This window comes from Nipponia nippon, unplaced genomic scaffold (assembly GCF_047370975.1).
Source record: "Nipponia nippon isolate SJK-2023a ecotype South Korea unplaced genomic scaffold, ASM4737097v1 scaffold_1, whole genome shotgun sequence".
Lineage (NCBI taxonomy): Eukaryota > Metazoa > Chordata > Aves > Pelecaniformes > Threskiornithidae > Nipponia > Nipponia nippon.
The window spans coordinates 118710241-118725443 of NW_028262290.1; the positions used below are offsets into that span (position 1 = coordinate 118710241).

The 15203-nt window shown below is 50.8% G+C and overlaps 1 protein-coding gene across 2 annotated transcripts; it reads left to right on the forward strand.

Annotated features, from left to right (window-relative positions):
* Positions 1–6327: 6327 nt before the first annotated feature.
* On the forward strand, positions 6328–14810 carry CLEC3B (C-type lectin domain family 3 member B). 2 transcript variants are annotated; one of them, XM_009464464.2, is made up of 3 exons: positions 6328–6461; positions 11358–11456; positions 12823–14810. In XM_009464464.2, the coding sequence occupies exons 1-3, from the start codon at positions 6356–6358 to the stop codon at positions 13221–13223; spliced, it is 606 nt and encodes a 201-aa protein (XP_009462739.1). In that variant the 5' UTR covers positions 6328–6355; the 3' UTR covers positions 13224–14810. The 2 variants fall into 2 exon arrangements, with proteins under 2 accessions (XP_009462739.1, XP_087625314.1); XM_087769188.1 differs by lacking the exon at positions 6328–6461 and adding an exon at positions 8484–8791.
* The last annotated feature ends 393 nt before the right edge of the window (positions 14811–15203 follow it).

Below are 15203 nucleotides of genomic sequence, written 5' to 3' on the forward strand. Positions count from 1 at the left end.
TGGGACTGAAGCTCTTCTTGGTGCTGTTTTTCCTCCCTGCTCCCCAACCCCTCGTCTCCTAGTACCCTCCTGCCTGTTTGCCCTCCCTGCCGATGCGAGGCACCTGTTCCCTCTAAGGCAAAGCGTGGGTGCTCCTGTTAGCTGTGCCTGGCAGAGGCGGGTGTCACCTGCCTGCTCCCCAAAGAGAGGCTGCGATGCCTCGGTTTTTCCTTGGATCAGCTGCATTTCTAGCTATCCAGTAACAAAGACCTTTTTGCTGTTCCTGCAAAACGACATTAGGATCTCAAACGTGCTGCTGTTAATGACTCCCTGGTGATGGTTTCGACCTCAGTTTCATCGACTGGAACACTTTTTAATAGGGCTGTGGTTATCTTATGAGCTCTATGAACATCTCTGTTGCTGTCCTGTTCTCGAAATTAGGGTGGGATCAGCACCCTACCTGAGTTTTCATGTCACAGCATTTGTAGATCAGATTTGATCTCCCTGATTTAGACTGAAATCATAGTTACTGCAGCCCCTTAGCTAATACCTTGGTAGGGGAAAAAGGAAGTGAAATCTCAGCTGCTTTCTGACATACAGAGGCCTTCCTGCACCCAGCTGGCACGGCGGGGACCGCAGCCGAGCCGGTTGTGCTTGGGCATTGGAGGTAGTCGGAGCCACCAGCCTGCAGGCCCTCCCTTCCAGAGGAGCTCTCTCACCACGCGTTCTCGCTGCGTTTTAGCAAACGGTAAGTTTTGGTGTTTCCAGGCTTGGAAACCTATGGGTTGAGAAGTAATGATTTAAGTCCTACTTCTCTCCTTTCCCCCCAGAGAGAGACCAACTTTGATCTGATGACCCTTTTCAAGGGCATGGATTGCTTTCTTCCTGCTGTCTGATCATGCAACCTTTTCTCTAAATTGAAAAAACCAAGAAATTCATAAGGCTGATGCTGAAATTCTCTTACGATCCCTAATTCAGCGTCCACGGCCGTATGAAAGCAAAGCAATCGCTCAAAGGTGAGAACGACATGCAACAAGATCATAAGCTGGCAGAACTGCCGTCTGCCTGCCAGTCCTAAAATACTGACTTTAATTTCAACAGTGACTTCACTTGAGCTGGTGCCGAGACAGTTGGTTTCGTGCAGCCTGCTCAGCAGTCCTACACAATTAGGAATTTCTCCAGAGTTCTGGTGTTAGATTTAGACGCTTGACTACAGTTTTCCTTTGGCTGGTTGGACTTTGGGACATGGATGATGGGCAGAAAAGCGAAGCAGTGAAGGCAGCCAGATTTACCCCTAGCCCACAGGAGCTGCATGCGCCAAGGAGAAGGGAGGGTGAGTCCTTTCATGCAGCTCCTTTTGGAAACAGGAGGATTTTGAGCAGCTGATAGCGCTTGAACGCAAGTTCTCCATGTTTGGGTCTGGTTTAAGGCCCGAGGCTCTCCTTTAGCACGGATCCTTCTGTCCCATGACCCTTGGTGAACACGGGGTAGGGATGTGAGCCGTGCTTGCCATGCGATGTGATGGGAAGGCTCCCCCCTTAGGCTCAGAGCCAATTTCCTAAAGTTGGTGCTGGGGATAACGTTTTGGCAAAGTGCTGACTCCTTGGTTTTCCCCATCATTGTCCTTATGAAAACCGCCCTTTCCTGAACTATTATCGCATTTCTTCTCAATTGGTCTCAAAAACAATGATCCATAGATTTGACTCTTTCCATTTTAACCTGTTCTGAAGTTGTTTATGCTGGTGGAAATTGGGAACGATGCCAGCGTGAGTTCGGGCAGCGGCTAATTAATATCAGAGATTTTCTTCTGTTAGCCCCACTTCCTCGCAGCATGTTTTTTACTGTCCACTGCTGTTTCTCTCCCGTTCCTCTTTGAAGTTACTGCGGTGCCGCTGAGATGCGGATCCTCCCCCTGCAGAGTGGATTCGGTGAAGGCAGCAGAGGCACAAAACCCTGCCTGCTGCCCGAGCTGTGGGTCAAGCCACGGAGCTGCACGGCCCCACGTGTAAAGATGCTTTTGGGTCTCCCCTTTGCGTTCCTGCTGTCAGAGCCGGCGGGGGAGGTCAGAGCCTTCCCAGAAGAGGGGGGCTGAAGGCAAAGAGCAAGAATCGTTTGGCGTTGTGGTGGCCTGCCTTTGAACTGGCAACTTAGCCTTGAAAAGCCAGGACTGGTAATTGCCTATCTTGATAATAACCGTGTGAATGCTGTTATCTAGTCCACCCTTCCACTTTCCAGCCATTGTGCGGTGGCGCTGCCTCATTTCTTGGCTTGGCCGTACCTGCTCATTTCCTAGGAGCCGAGTCAAAATAGCCTCTGATCTCGCTGCCCATTTCCTTGCTTAGCTGGGCACGAAATCACAGGTCTGCATCGTTGCCAGGAGCATCCAGCTTCCTTTCATGGGCTTATTCCAGCCACTGTTTTGCTAACTGAAGGCCTTCCAGATTCAGCATCGCAGCCAACTTACTGGGTTTCCCAAAGCCACGTAAACTTTTCTGACTGCTTCCCTGCGGCCCTGGGACAGTTTCCATAAGCATACGTTTTTCTGCCCTCTTTTATTCATCTCGCACCAGTTTCCTTACAGCTAACAGGAGCTACTGTCTGTCTGACCAGGAGACCGAGCTTGAAACCAGGGAGTAAAATGATTTACTGGGAAGTAAAATCCATAATTGTACAGATTTAAAAAATCTTGGACAAAAACCTGGTTTCTTGGCATAATTACAGCCTTTCTTCTTCTCATTAACCCTTCCATGAATCAGCTGTTGCTCTCTTTCCCCCGGTGCTTGCTCCTGGATGGGCTGTGGGTGCCTGACGAGCCTCCCAGCTGTTGCTCCTCAGCTCTGACCTTTGCTGCTTCCCTTTCAGCCCCGAAGGGAAAGGGTTCGCGTGGCCCAAACCTCGCCACCGTCTTCCAGTTCTATTAGTTCATCTAATAAAAAGGATTACTTCTACCCACTCCCACGCCTCCGTTACATAAGAAGTGTGCATCATGGGGATCTCAAAAGCATATCTGCCCAAAGAGCCAACTTAGAAGTGACCATTCGTAGTCCTGTGATTTAACTGGAGCCGCAGCCTCCGGCTTCAGCAGGAGCCCAGGCAGGGGGTTCCTTCAGCTTTTAGGTGGCCCTTCCCCATAGCGTCCCTGTTCTGGACCTGTTCACTTCAGCTTGCTCCTGTCGGGTGGGTTCATGAGCTGTTACAGCGTCAGGGATTTATTTTTTCACCCTACGTGAGGCAGAATTGCAGCAAAGCCCCTTGCGAATAGGAGTTACAGCCAGAGACAGGCTTTTTAAGTCTACTTCTTTTCATTTTTCTCTTTTTCAAGAAAAATTATGGTGGCATCCAGCACAGGACCTGCTGGCCGGTGCAGGGAGAGGCCCCCTTGGTTGCAGACCTTCAGCACAGGGACCTTCACGCTCAGAAAGGGGCTAACCATAAGCCGCCCTGCCCTTCTTGTTTCAGCTGGGGAGTTGGAGAAATGCAATGCTCCAGCAGGTCCCAGCCACCCAGAAACCCGTGCTTAGGGATCACCATCAGGCTCCACATCAGAGCCATCTGTTTCACGCGCAGCAGCAAAGGGAGCATTTCGGTTTTTTCCCCAGCGTGGCAGGACATGAATCAAAGCAAAGGCAGGCGACCAAATCGGGAGCCAAGGAAAACTGGGAGGTGCTGAGTTACCAGAAGTGCTTTGGACAGGTCAGTGCTACTCAAGTGCCAAGAGAAGGGAAAATACACATGTATGTAGGTGTTGCATCTCTTGGGCTCCATCCCATTTTGGGATAGTCCAGGCAGGAGAATGGTAAATCCCAAAAATATATGTTCTCTGGCTTAAATCAGAGTGGGGCTGTGTGTGTGGTAAAGGGGAGGGAAAATCAAACCCGTTCTTCCTTGACTTCACAAGTTTGGACTGCAAGGGAGCTCTATTCAGGTAGCATATAAGGGCAGGGTTTTCCTTACTCAGCCAAAGCGCGAGGCAGGGTAACACAGTTACGGCCAAACTAAATCAGCGGCAGCTCTTTTTCCAGCCACACCCCGGTTTATCTCAGACCTTTTATGCTCCTACGACTCCAGTGGTTCACATTGTGCTGGGTGGCATCTTGCCTTAATTTTTCAGAAAAGATTTAAGGTTAATGGCTGATGCCCAGAGCACCTTGTTCTTCAAAATGCCTGTCCATCCTCTCCTCTCTCTACATGAATTTCCTCCACTTGCTCAAAGGTTCCTGCGCCTCCTGCAGGAAAGACTCACCTGCTTGTGCTGCAGCCTCCGAACAACTCCAGCACCCAAAAAATGAGGCAGTGGTCTTGGTTCAGGCTGTGGGAGCAGCTCTTGGAGCAGCTGGGCTGTGCTGAAGTCAGGCCGGGACCCTGCTAGGGGGACTTGGGGAAAATGGCTTTTTGTGGGACGTGTTCCCTGCATCCCAAGTCCAGCTCATCACGTTACAGCTCTGGGGTATTTTGAAGCCTGAATGTTCCCAAAACTGAGTGAAGACCCAAATTTCTAAGCATTTTTGGCTGCCGAACTACGCGGGTGGCCCCAAGGAAGACCCCCGAAGTACTCAGCCTGACTCCGGGGTGGTGGGTGTGAAGCACCAACCAGCTTTTCAGAGCCACTGTGCCTCATGAAGCCTCTCAGTGCTTTGACAGGCCTGGCCACGAGATACTTTGGATTATCAACCCCAGCACGTGTAACGTTTCTTAAGTGCAAAGAGCACCTGTCAATTTTGACTCTCAAAGGCGTGAGTACTGCCAGAGGAGGAAGGGAAGCAGTCCAGCACCAGGCAGATGCAATGCACTTGGTGTGGTGATGGAGCAGCCTTCCTCTTGGTGGGACGTCTGCAGTAGCAGGTCAAACATCTTCCCAGCTTGCTTCATCCGTGTTTTTGCCCAGGCCTGCTGAAACACAGTCCCTTTTCAGATCACTTTCAGGACAAAGATGTAGAGGCTGAGATCTCCCCTTCCCGCTGCCCGGTGGGGTGAGGCAGAGCCGAAACACCTCCAGCTCCCAGCCAGGGCAATGGAAAGGGTTAAAGAGCAACACAATGAGCAGCCCTCCGATTTGGTTGAAGCCTCTGGAGCTGTTGTTTGGTTTCCTATCCTACAGAACCAAAAGCAGCTTTGGAAAACAAAACACACATGAAGCCACCGTGTGGTCTAGTGGTGGGGACACGTTGCTCCCCTGGACAGTGGCACCCAGGCACCTCTGAGGTCTCAGTGCGATGCTGCTGCTGGGCAGCCCTACGGCACTGACCACCCCTGTCCTTGCAAAATTGCCGTAGGGGACAGTATGGCCAATGCAGCTGTCCTCACCGCTGAGGATGGGACTGGCTGTGATGAGAGTGATTTATGCTGGAACTGCCCCAGAACCAGCAATTCGAGCCCAGGGCTGGAAGCCACGCTCCATCCCTAGCCGTCGGTGCAAGGAAAAGGGGGGCAAACATCAGGTCAGCCCCTGCTGCCCCCCAGGCAGGTTCCACGGCTCAAGGGGGTGCCACCAAGCCACCCCACATGGGCACGGGCTGAAGCCTTATCCTGCAATGTAAATTTGGGAGCTGGGTGAGAGCAAAGACACAGCCGCACACATACACAGCACCCCCCTTTTGGGGGGGGGGGGGTGTCACAAAGATAGAGGTCCAAACCTATTGCATTGGAAGCTGCCCATGAATGAGGCAATGATGGCAGGACGACTCTGCCGAGGCCACGGTGGAGCTGGGTTTTTGAGGTGTAGAAGCTGTCCTCCACTTTGAGCAAGGACTAATCTAGAAAAGAAGGCCCCTGCTGAGGCTGCATTTGGGCTGGGGGATTGCAGCAGCCCCTTGCAGTGGGGATAAACCAGAAATCTCCATGCAGGGCCTTGCATCGTGCCGTGGCAGGGGCTGGGGTGCTCAGGCCCCCTGCATGCTCCCTCCACCGCTGCCGGTGCTCGCAGCATCCCTCGTGGGCAGCCCCGCAGAGGGGCCGCCCGGACAGGCTGGCCCCCCTCTATTCCCTCTGCCACCCAGACTCCGGTTCACACCTCACATCGTTGTTGCCATCGCTGACACACGAGATCAAACCCGTGGCATTTTGCTAAAATCCATAGGAAATCATTCCACAGCCTTTCCTTATGTTTAGCTTAGCAGACTTTCAGTAGATTCATTCTCTTTTTTTTTTTTTTTTTAAACAGAAACAAGCAGCGTGCTAAGAAATGCAAACCCGCTGGGATGTTTTCAGCCTTGGCTGGAGCAGCCCGAGCCCCCCCGGGGCCGGGAGGCTGCCTCTGGCCGGGGCTCAGCGGGCGGCTTTCTGGGACAGCCATTTCTGATCCAAGCCGGTGTTAAGCCGGCTGTCTGAGGACAAACCGGAGCCGCTCCACCTCCGCTCGGCACCGGACGGCAGCGGCATGGCGCTCTGGGGAGCCTGCCTGCTCCTCTGCCTCCTCTCCCTTGCCCAGGTCTCCGGTCAGCAAACCACCAAAATCCGGCAAAAGCCAGTGGCTTCCAAGAAAGGTAAGGAGCGGCGGCATCTTCCCAGCAAGGAAACTTGGCGGGGCTTGGGGGGGATGCAATCACCCCGGTGATCTGGGCAATTTAACAGTGTTTTAATGAAACTTTTTAAAAAGAATCTAAAAACCTAATAAAAGTCTATTTTTTTCCTCCCTGTGGAAATAATTGCATAGCCCTTCTGTAAAATAGCAATGAAACAGAAAAGTTTTTGGTGGGTTCCTACCATGAATAAATTTGATGGGACAGCTTGGTCTGGACTTCAGAGGGCAGCATGTTTTCCATGTTATCTCTAAGGTTCGCCCCAAACTTTTCCTCTACTAAAATCTCCCTTTCTATGACCCCTGCCCCTCCTCATTCATTTTTCAGAAGCACGTAAGTGGCAGATGACAGACTGCTGTTGTAGATTTGGAGACAAGAGTAGGCAGATAATATATAATCCATTAAGTATCAACATGGATCTTTATTTTAAAACACTTGCCCTAGGTGTCTGTCAAGCCGTACACGAGCTCCGACTACGCAGGCTTACCAGAGGGCAATGCGCACAAAAAGATGCCTAAGTTTTCTTTTCCTTAATGTATTTTTTTTTCCTTTTCTTCTCTTTTTCTGCTACCGTCCCATCCTTTCTCCCTCTGACTCCATGCACGTTAATTATAGGAGAAGGCAGGAAAGGAAGGGCTGGCGTTGCAGCCCAGCAGCGTGTGAGCCCGCCTGCCTGCCTGCCGTGTCCGGCTGCAGTCGCGTGGGCTTGGACCGCTTCTGGCGGGCGCTCGACTGCTTGGAATGAAGTGGGGAGCGAGGAAGAAGCATCCCAGGAATTCATTTGGCCGGGCTGCTCTCTATGCTCGCCTTGTGGCTGTTTTCATCTGATCCCATCCTTGAGAAATTTTTCCGTTTTCTCCCATTCGATCCTTCTGTGAAATCACTGCATAGCTGCGTGTGCCGTGTCTGTGGCTGCTTTCTAGAGCAAAAATACCTCCTCGGGCTGGTATAGGGTACATACGTGCATTGCACTTACTGGATGTACCAGGAGAGAGAAATGATTTTCTTAGAGAAATTTTGTTTTTCTCTCCGTGTCACTGGAACTGCTGTTTGTAACCCATTGGTGACAAGCAGGTGAGAGAAAAATCAGGTGGTGGAAGAAAAGTCAGGTGGTGGGAGAAAAATGACCTTTTTGACAGGAAAGTTGGGCTCTGATTTAAACACATTTTTCAGAGGGGAGGAGGCAACATTTTTTTTTCTGAAAATCAAGCTATCTGAAACAGCTGGTGGTAATTTTTCCTGAGAGCTTCAGGGTTTCTTTTCAAAGGAGAGGTCAAGTTTTCTCTGGGTAAAAGAAAAACAAAAACAAAACCAAAACAAACTTGGCATTTTTTGGCCGGCTGCATCAGCCCCACGGTGGGTCAGCTGCCCTGCCTTTACTGGAAACTTCCAGCATTTCTTGGTTATCTTTTTTCTGATTTTTACCAACACCGGGGGGTGGGGAAAGAGGGAGGAAAGCACTAAAAATCCCCTATGATGCTCTTCTTTGCCCCCAGCCCCTCACCACGTCCAAGCCTGCCTGCCCACCCGCCGCAGGGGCCGGGGCTCAGCCCCTCCTGCCCTGAGTGAGGGCAGGATGGCCCCATCCCATCCCCATCCCATCCCCATCCCAGGCCCCCCGTACCCCGCCATCCTGGCTCACCCCCTGCCCTTTGCCAGGGAGGGTCGGGCAGCATGAAGCCACTGGAGGGTTGGGGTGTTCAGCGGGATTTATTTTTTTTTCAATCTGCACAGACAAACCACGAATGTTAGAAAAGAAAATGATGATTCGAGCCAAGCTTTTTCTCTTTTTCTCCACTTTTATTTGTTTTTTTATTGTTTGGTTTGGTTTTTCTTCTTCTTTTGTGTAATTATTGCTTACATTTGGATCTGCTTCACAACAAAAATGGTACTGTTTCAACATGAAAAAGCTAAACCATAACATTTAGAAAATGCTGAGATGGCACATTCACTTTGCCTGCTGTTGGGCTTTTTTCCCCCTCAAATTGCTCCCCAGTGTTTTTTCCAGATGCAGCGGTTCAGCAAACTCTCCCCAAACCCCGATGTCTTGGGGGGCAGATGGGATTTGCCCTCCTCCGGCAGCCGCAGGGGTCTCACCCCGAAGGGTGCCCAGCGGAGGCAGGAGCCGCGGCAGACGATGGCACCCCTGCCCAGAGGACGATGGCACCCCTGCTCAGGGGTCCAGGCTGGGGACCCGCCAGCCCTGGGTGGGGCTCCCCTTGGTCACAGTCGCGACGGGGTGACGGGGCCATGGGAAGGAGCATCTTTGCATTGCTCTCACATGTATTTTTAAGGTAATTGGAGCCGGCCATTGGAGTCCAGATGCTTAAATCAGCGGGTAGGGGCTGATGTGGGCGCCGCTCCTGAGGCTGCCCAAAATTCCCATGTAATCTTGGAGTCTGGGTGCTCTTCCCAGAAAATGCCTGACAACATTTACACTGATACAAGCCCAGTGCGGGTGCGTTCGGTCCCCTCCTCTGATCCAGGGACAGACTGCAATATGGGAGCACCTTTTCCAGCTGGGACATTCAGGGAAATGCCTGGTGTCAGAAGAAATACCGATGGCCAGGGAGGTTTGATGACAGACATGGCAAACCAGAGTGATGCTCGCTCTGCCGGGGGATAGAAACCTGTTTGGATAGGAACAAACCAAATGATGCCTGCCCAGGCAAAGCTAAGCAGCCTCGATATAGATCCAAATTTCATATAGGGATAGTTAAATAATCAAAATGAAGTACAGAGGGATTTGGTTGTTATTCAGCATATAATTAGAACAAAGAAAAATGGGCAAGAGCTCCCATTTGCAGCATCAAATACATTATTGGCCAGGCTTTCAAATCAACGGGCTGTTGCGACCCACATCCTTCTGTGAGTCTCCTTTTCATCTCTGCCCGCGCTTAATCCTGCTGCTCGCAGTCAGCCCCAAGGACCTGCTCCAGCTCCCATGGGCAGCTCTGGAAGCCCCCACGCTGGCTTCAGTCGCAGCAAACCCAAGCTGTAATAGCCTTGGTCATGGGCTTCAGGAGGTGAGCCTTGAGGAAATAACAGCGCAGAGACAAAAACCTCTGGCACCGGAGTAGAAAACTCGATGTTTGTTGACATAGCCATGGTACTTGCTTTGTAGATGAAGTGCAAATTAACCACTCCTGGTTCTCCCTGCGATGTCCCAGGGAACGCGCTGCTGCAGGAACATCTTGTGACCCAGGGCTTGGAAACTTGGTGGTGAAAAGGGACAGGGCGCTTTTAGGTAGTTATCAAGGAGATGTGTCCACCTTGGGTGATGGGGACCCTCTAGAGGGGAACCCACCAGCAAACCCAGCTGGAACAACGTAAGGAGCTGCCCAGCAAGGCTCATTAACAGTGTCCTGCCATGGCCCTTGGATGTTACTTAAACCTAAGGGACGTTTGTTCTGCTCTGAGAGGCTTGCATGGGAAAAAAAAAAAAGGCATTAATTAGCTGTTTCCCACAAAGCATTTTCATCAAAGGCACCAAAATAATAACTAGTGCCTCAGTGTTAAGTGTACCCATTAAAGTTAATTGAGCAATGAGTAAAGCAGCTTAATGCCCTCTTCCTGATGTGGCTGGCTTTTCATATTCATGACACCATGTAATCTTTGGGCTGGTGGTTTTGGTCTGCATCCAAGCTGCTTCCCCACTTACCTGGTTTGGTGCCTCTGCTCACCATCTCCTTGACCCTGGAGGAAGCCCATCCTACTGCGTTCGTGGGCAAATTGTCCCCGTTCCTTTCACCGCATGAGGACTACCAGATGCTTACGCCAGGCGAAGTAAAGCAATAGGAGCAGCAGAGATAGTGTAATGAATACAAACACCTCGATGTCTGATCTCCTACTACCTCCAAGGCACAATGGTCCTTTTGGCCTAGACAGGACAAAGCCAAGTACCAATTAATGGTTAGAGCTGCTGCAGAGGTGACACACCTAGCAAGATATAGGCTTTAGTGGCTGCAACCAATGCCCTGGCCAAGGAGGCATCTTCTCATGGCAGGAGAGCAGCTCTGGCCAGTTTTTGGGTACGTGCACTGGGGATGCTGAAGGCAGAGGCAGGGCAAAGGCAGCTGTGATGGCCGAGGGGTGGCGTTGTTGGTGGGCTGAAGGATGGGTGGCTGATGGTGCAGGGGCAGATCTAGTGGAGGTACCGCAGCCCTTCCAGCCCCTTCCTGCTGAGCGTCAGCCTGGCGAGCAAAGCTCTTTCCTGCCAATGCACCCGTGAGAGCAGACTAACGTGGGGGCACAGCAGGGACTGCAAGCAGAGAAAATCATGCGTTAGGGTGTTTAAGGAAAGCCAGGAGGGTGTGCTGTGAATACAGAGCGAGAGGGCATGTTTTTGAGGAATTTAAAAAAAAAAAAACAATAAATCCTATTCAGCAGCAGCTTTAAGTTCCCCACAAAACACTCATGTGCAACAGGACTCCTGCTCAGGAAAGGCAGCATCATATGGTGCCCTCTTGCATTTTGGGAGCTGGACCCCAGTGCAGCACCACCCCAGGTGCTGCCCCTCCACAGGGGCTCCAGACATGAGCCTGCACCTCGTGGTGCTCATGCGTGCGACCCCCACCCCAGCACTGCCGCAGCAGCCTAAGGGGAGACACCACCGCCCCACAGGGTGCAAAGCCCTGAAACCCCAACTGGGAAAATTGGGTTGCTGGTGGAACCAGGCTAGCGAGCGAACGCTCACTGTGATGGATGTGCAAGGGGAACAGGCGTTGACTTTGCGGATCCCTTTTGCTTGTCTTTCTCTGAGGGCAGAGAACTGGGGAGTTTTGATGATAGGAACAGCTTCAGCTGCCTCCCCGGGGGATGTGGCCAATGTTTATGCTCCTCCCTCATTTTCTCCAACAGATGGTGTGACCCTCAAAATGATTGAAGACCTGAAGGACATGATTGACAACATCTCTCAGGAGGTCGCTCTACTGAAGGAAAAGCAAGCACTCCAGACAGGTAAAGGACTCGCTAAAGAAGGCATGGCTTTTGCTTTGAGAGAGGAGCTGGCTTTGAGAGAGGAGGTGCTTATAAAGCAGCTACAATTGCTCCACACGCTTTAACAAGAGATGCCCAAGCGCCCTGCGACAAGGAGTCCATCACAGGGAGAGAGGTTGGGGGATCAAAGCAAAGTGTGGGCTCACTGCAATTACTTCAGGCAGATGAAGCTCCTCAAGCAGTTAATGACATGAGTTGTACAGCATATGCCCCCCCCCTTTATGTGCTAGATCTTCCCATTTGTAAAGCTGTGGATATTTCTATGACACTCAGCCAGATGTTCATTTTCCTTTTATGAATCAGAGGGATGGGTAATGGATTATGCTGTACTTCAGTCAAATGTAGCTTACTCTTTTGTCTGAACCCCAGTGAAATGGTGACCTGGTCTGTTATACATACCATGGTATTGCCCAGGGAACCTCATGAAGGTCAGTCCCACTGTGCTTCATTGAACACATATAGAGGACAGTCCTAAAATGTCCATCTTCCAGCCATGCTCCATGGTTATTCTGTGCAAACTCCACTGACATCGACAGGAGAGGGATTTGCAGAATACGAAACAGAAATGAGACGAAAATGCAAGTTAAGGAGAATTTTCTCCTTAAAAGAAAAGGAACACAAGCAAAATCAAGGCTTTAGTTCCAAGCTCACATTCATTTGATATTGATATTTGGATATTAATGTGTGGCTCTGATTAGTTATTGTCTGGCTACGGTACCCTGCACTCGCAGGGTTTAGAGCTTAAAAAAAAATAAAATAAATTGCTATTCTTAACAATAAAATCAGAGGCAAGTAGAAATTTCCTCTGAAGACCTCAAGCTATGCAAGCACAACACTTCTGATCAAAGCCTATTAAAAAAGATATTTTTCTCAGGCTTGCATAATTAAGGTGGTTGAATTGAAATTGCAGACTTTTTTCTAAAACATTCCAACACCCGGCAGCGCCCATCACAAACCTTACCTCCCACAAACACATCAGAGAAAGCGTAGCAGCAGGTGGGGAAGAGCGAGGCTGGGGGAAGGGGTAGGAGGACAACGCTGTGCCTCTGCTCTGGCAGCAGTAGAGCCCAGGAGGGTGACAGGGGCACCCCGAGGTCCATTTTTCCCAATGGTTTGCAGACAGGGAGGGCACGTCTCCACAGCCATGCCCTGCATAGGAGGGAGAGGGCCCCTGGGACTCCCGTGCTGCCGAGAGTCGCTACACGGCCTAAGAAATCAAGTTTGTAGTTTGGCTGCTGCGTTTGCTGCCGCCGCCTCTTCCTGGGCGCTGTTTTTAAAACCAATTCCCTTTCTGTCTTTTTGTTCTGTTCACGTGGTAACCTCTCAGTTTGCCTGAAAGGCACCAAAATTCACCTAAAATGCTTTCTTGCATTTTCGGAGACCAAGACGTACCACGAGGCCAGCGAAAACTGCATCTCGCAGGGCGGCACGCTCAGCACCCCCCAGAGCGGGGAGGAGAACGATGCCCTCTACGACTACATGCGCAAGAGCATCGGCTCCGAGGCGGAGATCTGGCTGGGCCTCAACGACATGGCGGCGGAGGGCAAGTGGGTCGACATGACGGGCGGCCCCGTCCGCTACAAGAACTGGGAGACTGAAATCACCACCCAGCCCGACGGCGGCAAGCTGGAAAACTGTGCGGCCTTGTCAGGGGCTGCTGTCGGCAAGTGGTTTGACAAGAGGTGCAGAGACCAGCTGCCCTACGTCTGCCAGTTCATGATCGTGTAGCGGAGGGGGCTCCCCCCTGCCCACCCGCAACCCGGGTCTTCCCCCTTTGGCAGCAGGATTATAAAGCTATAGGTATGTGTACGTGTACATGTACGTATGCACGCACATGTTCAAGTAGAGTCACTCCTTGCAAAGAAAGTCGTCACGGCCCGGTATCGGATTAGAGAGCATTAGAGCATTTCATTTGGCCACATCCAGCCCTGTTAGCAGCTGCATTGTTCTTACTAAGGCACGATTTATAGATATATTTTTTTACACACAGAATTTATTAGGACAGCTCGGTTTTTTCGGCAAAGAACCAGTGCAGCAGTCCAGCCTTGCAAACAGCTGCCTCAGCTGCCCAAGGCTGTCGCTCTGCAGTGTCCTTTCCCATCTTGCTGAGCTTCGTTGGGACACCAGCAAAGCTAGCTCCTGCTTTCTTCTCCTGTTTTGCTTCCCCTTAAGCCCTGGCAGTGAGGCACAGGGGACTGAGCTCCTCGTCCCTCACAGCGCCCCGATTCAGGCTCCTGGGGATCAAGGTCCTGTCTCAATGAGCGGAGGGAGTTACCTCTGCTTTGCATTGAGAGATACAGTTGGGCTTATTGACTGAGTACCAGCTGCTCAACGGGTTGTCCGACTCATCCAGCTATGTGCGTGAGTGAATTCACAAGTAACAGGCATGGGTTGACTTACTGAGAAGGAAGGGCGTCCTTTCCAGAAGCATGCCCCATTTTCTTGGTCCTTCTCTCATCAGTCGGAAGCTAATGTTTCACTGATTTCAGTGGGAGAGCTAGACCCACTGCCAGATCTTTTAAAAAATCCTGTCAGAAGCTTTATTTATTCTCCAGCATCAGAGGAAGCCGTGATGACTTACAGCATAGTCAGTCAAATATATTCTTGGAAAGAGAAAACAAAAGTATTAGGAAAATAACAGAAATGTAATGCTATTAGGTAATACGCTGCCATATAAAAACCAACTGTCTATTGAAAATGAACCCCAGGACAACTCACTTTAGCAGCTTTAGGAATCACCTGACCTATTTTAGTGATGGAAACCCAGCTGAAATACTCCAGTCTTTGCTGGTCCAGGCACAGTCCTCAGCAGACACAAATCTGCTGAGTACTGTTCGTGCCAATAAAGTCATGCCCATGGCCTCAGTAATTTTTTGCTGAGAAAAGTCTTAAAGAAAAAAATAAATTGAAATAAACAGCAATGATGGGAAAGAAGTGCAGGTCACCCCAACAGCTTAATGAAGCTTTGCCAATGCTGATTTGCTGGCTGTTGGCTGAAAGGTATCAGCAGTTCTTTGCAGCTCCATGCTTGGTAATAAAACCCCTCCAGTTTGGGTCACATCCCCTGCGCTGCCAGGTTGGGGGTGTGAAGACATGATGCTCTTGGGGAGCCCACGGGAGAGGTATTTCAATTTGCTGCTTTGTTTAAAAATGGCACGGTGGTGGGTATTCCAAGACGTCAAGTGGGAGAGCCAAGCTGGAGGGATTGAAACACACACACACAAATGCAAAGTGCACGCTTCCGAGGCTGTCGCTATTGCCAAACTCTCCGCTGTTCAAATGACTATAAAATAAAAATATATATAGCTTGCTGAAGGAATGGAGTTGGCGTCAATGTCATTGGAGTGCTTTCTTCTTCTTGCATTTCTCTTCAGAGCAGCTCCAGGGCCCTGTCAGAGGGTCGGAGATATCAAAGGCAGAGGGGAAAAGCAGAATGTGAGAGCCTCCCGCCCTGGGATATGGTTTATAGGATTTCCACCGCCTCTTCTTATCATCCCATTCACATGCCACACGTGGGATACAGGCAGGGAATCCTTTTATAGGCAAATAAGATTTCCTTCCTCCTTTCCACTTGCTGCTGGGAAATGTCACTCCAAAACACAAGCCAACCCAGAAGAAAGGTCCTTCCTTCACCCCTGTTTGGCAGCAGTAGCGGTGCCGGGGGAGGTGGCACCTCAGGTCCCAGCGTGGAGGCAGCACTTCCCAGGC

Bases quoted from the DNA above. Each gene is read 5' to 3' on its own strand.
- CLEC3B (XM_009464464.2), top strand. From the start codon at position 6,356: ATGGCGCTCTGGGGAGCCTGCCTGCTCCTCTGCCTCCTCTCCCTTGCC. The intron at 6,462-11,357 runs GTAAGGAGCGGC...TTTCTCCAACAG, and splicing joins GCCAGTGGCTTCCAAGAAAG to ATGGTGTGACCCTCAAAATG. The intron at 11,457-12,822 runs GTAAAGGACTCG...GTAACCTCTCAG, and splicing joins AAAGCAAGCACTCCAGACAG to TTTGCCTGAAAGGCACCAAA.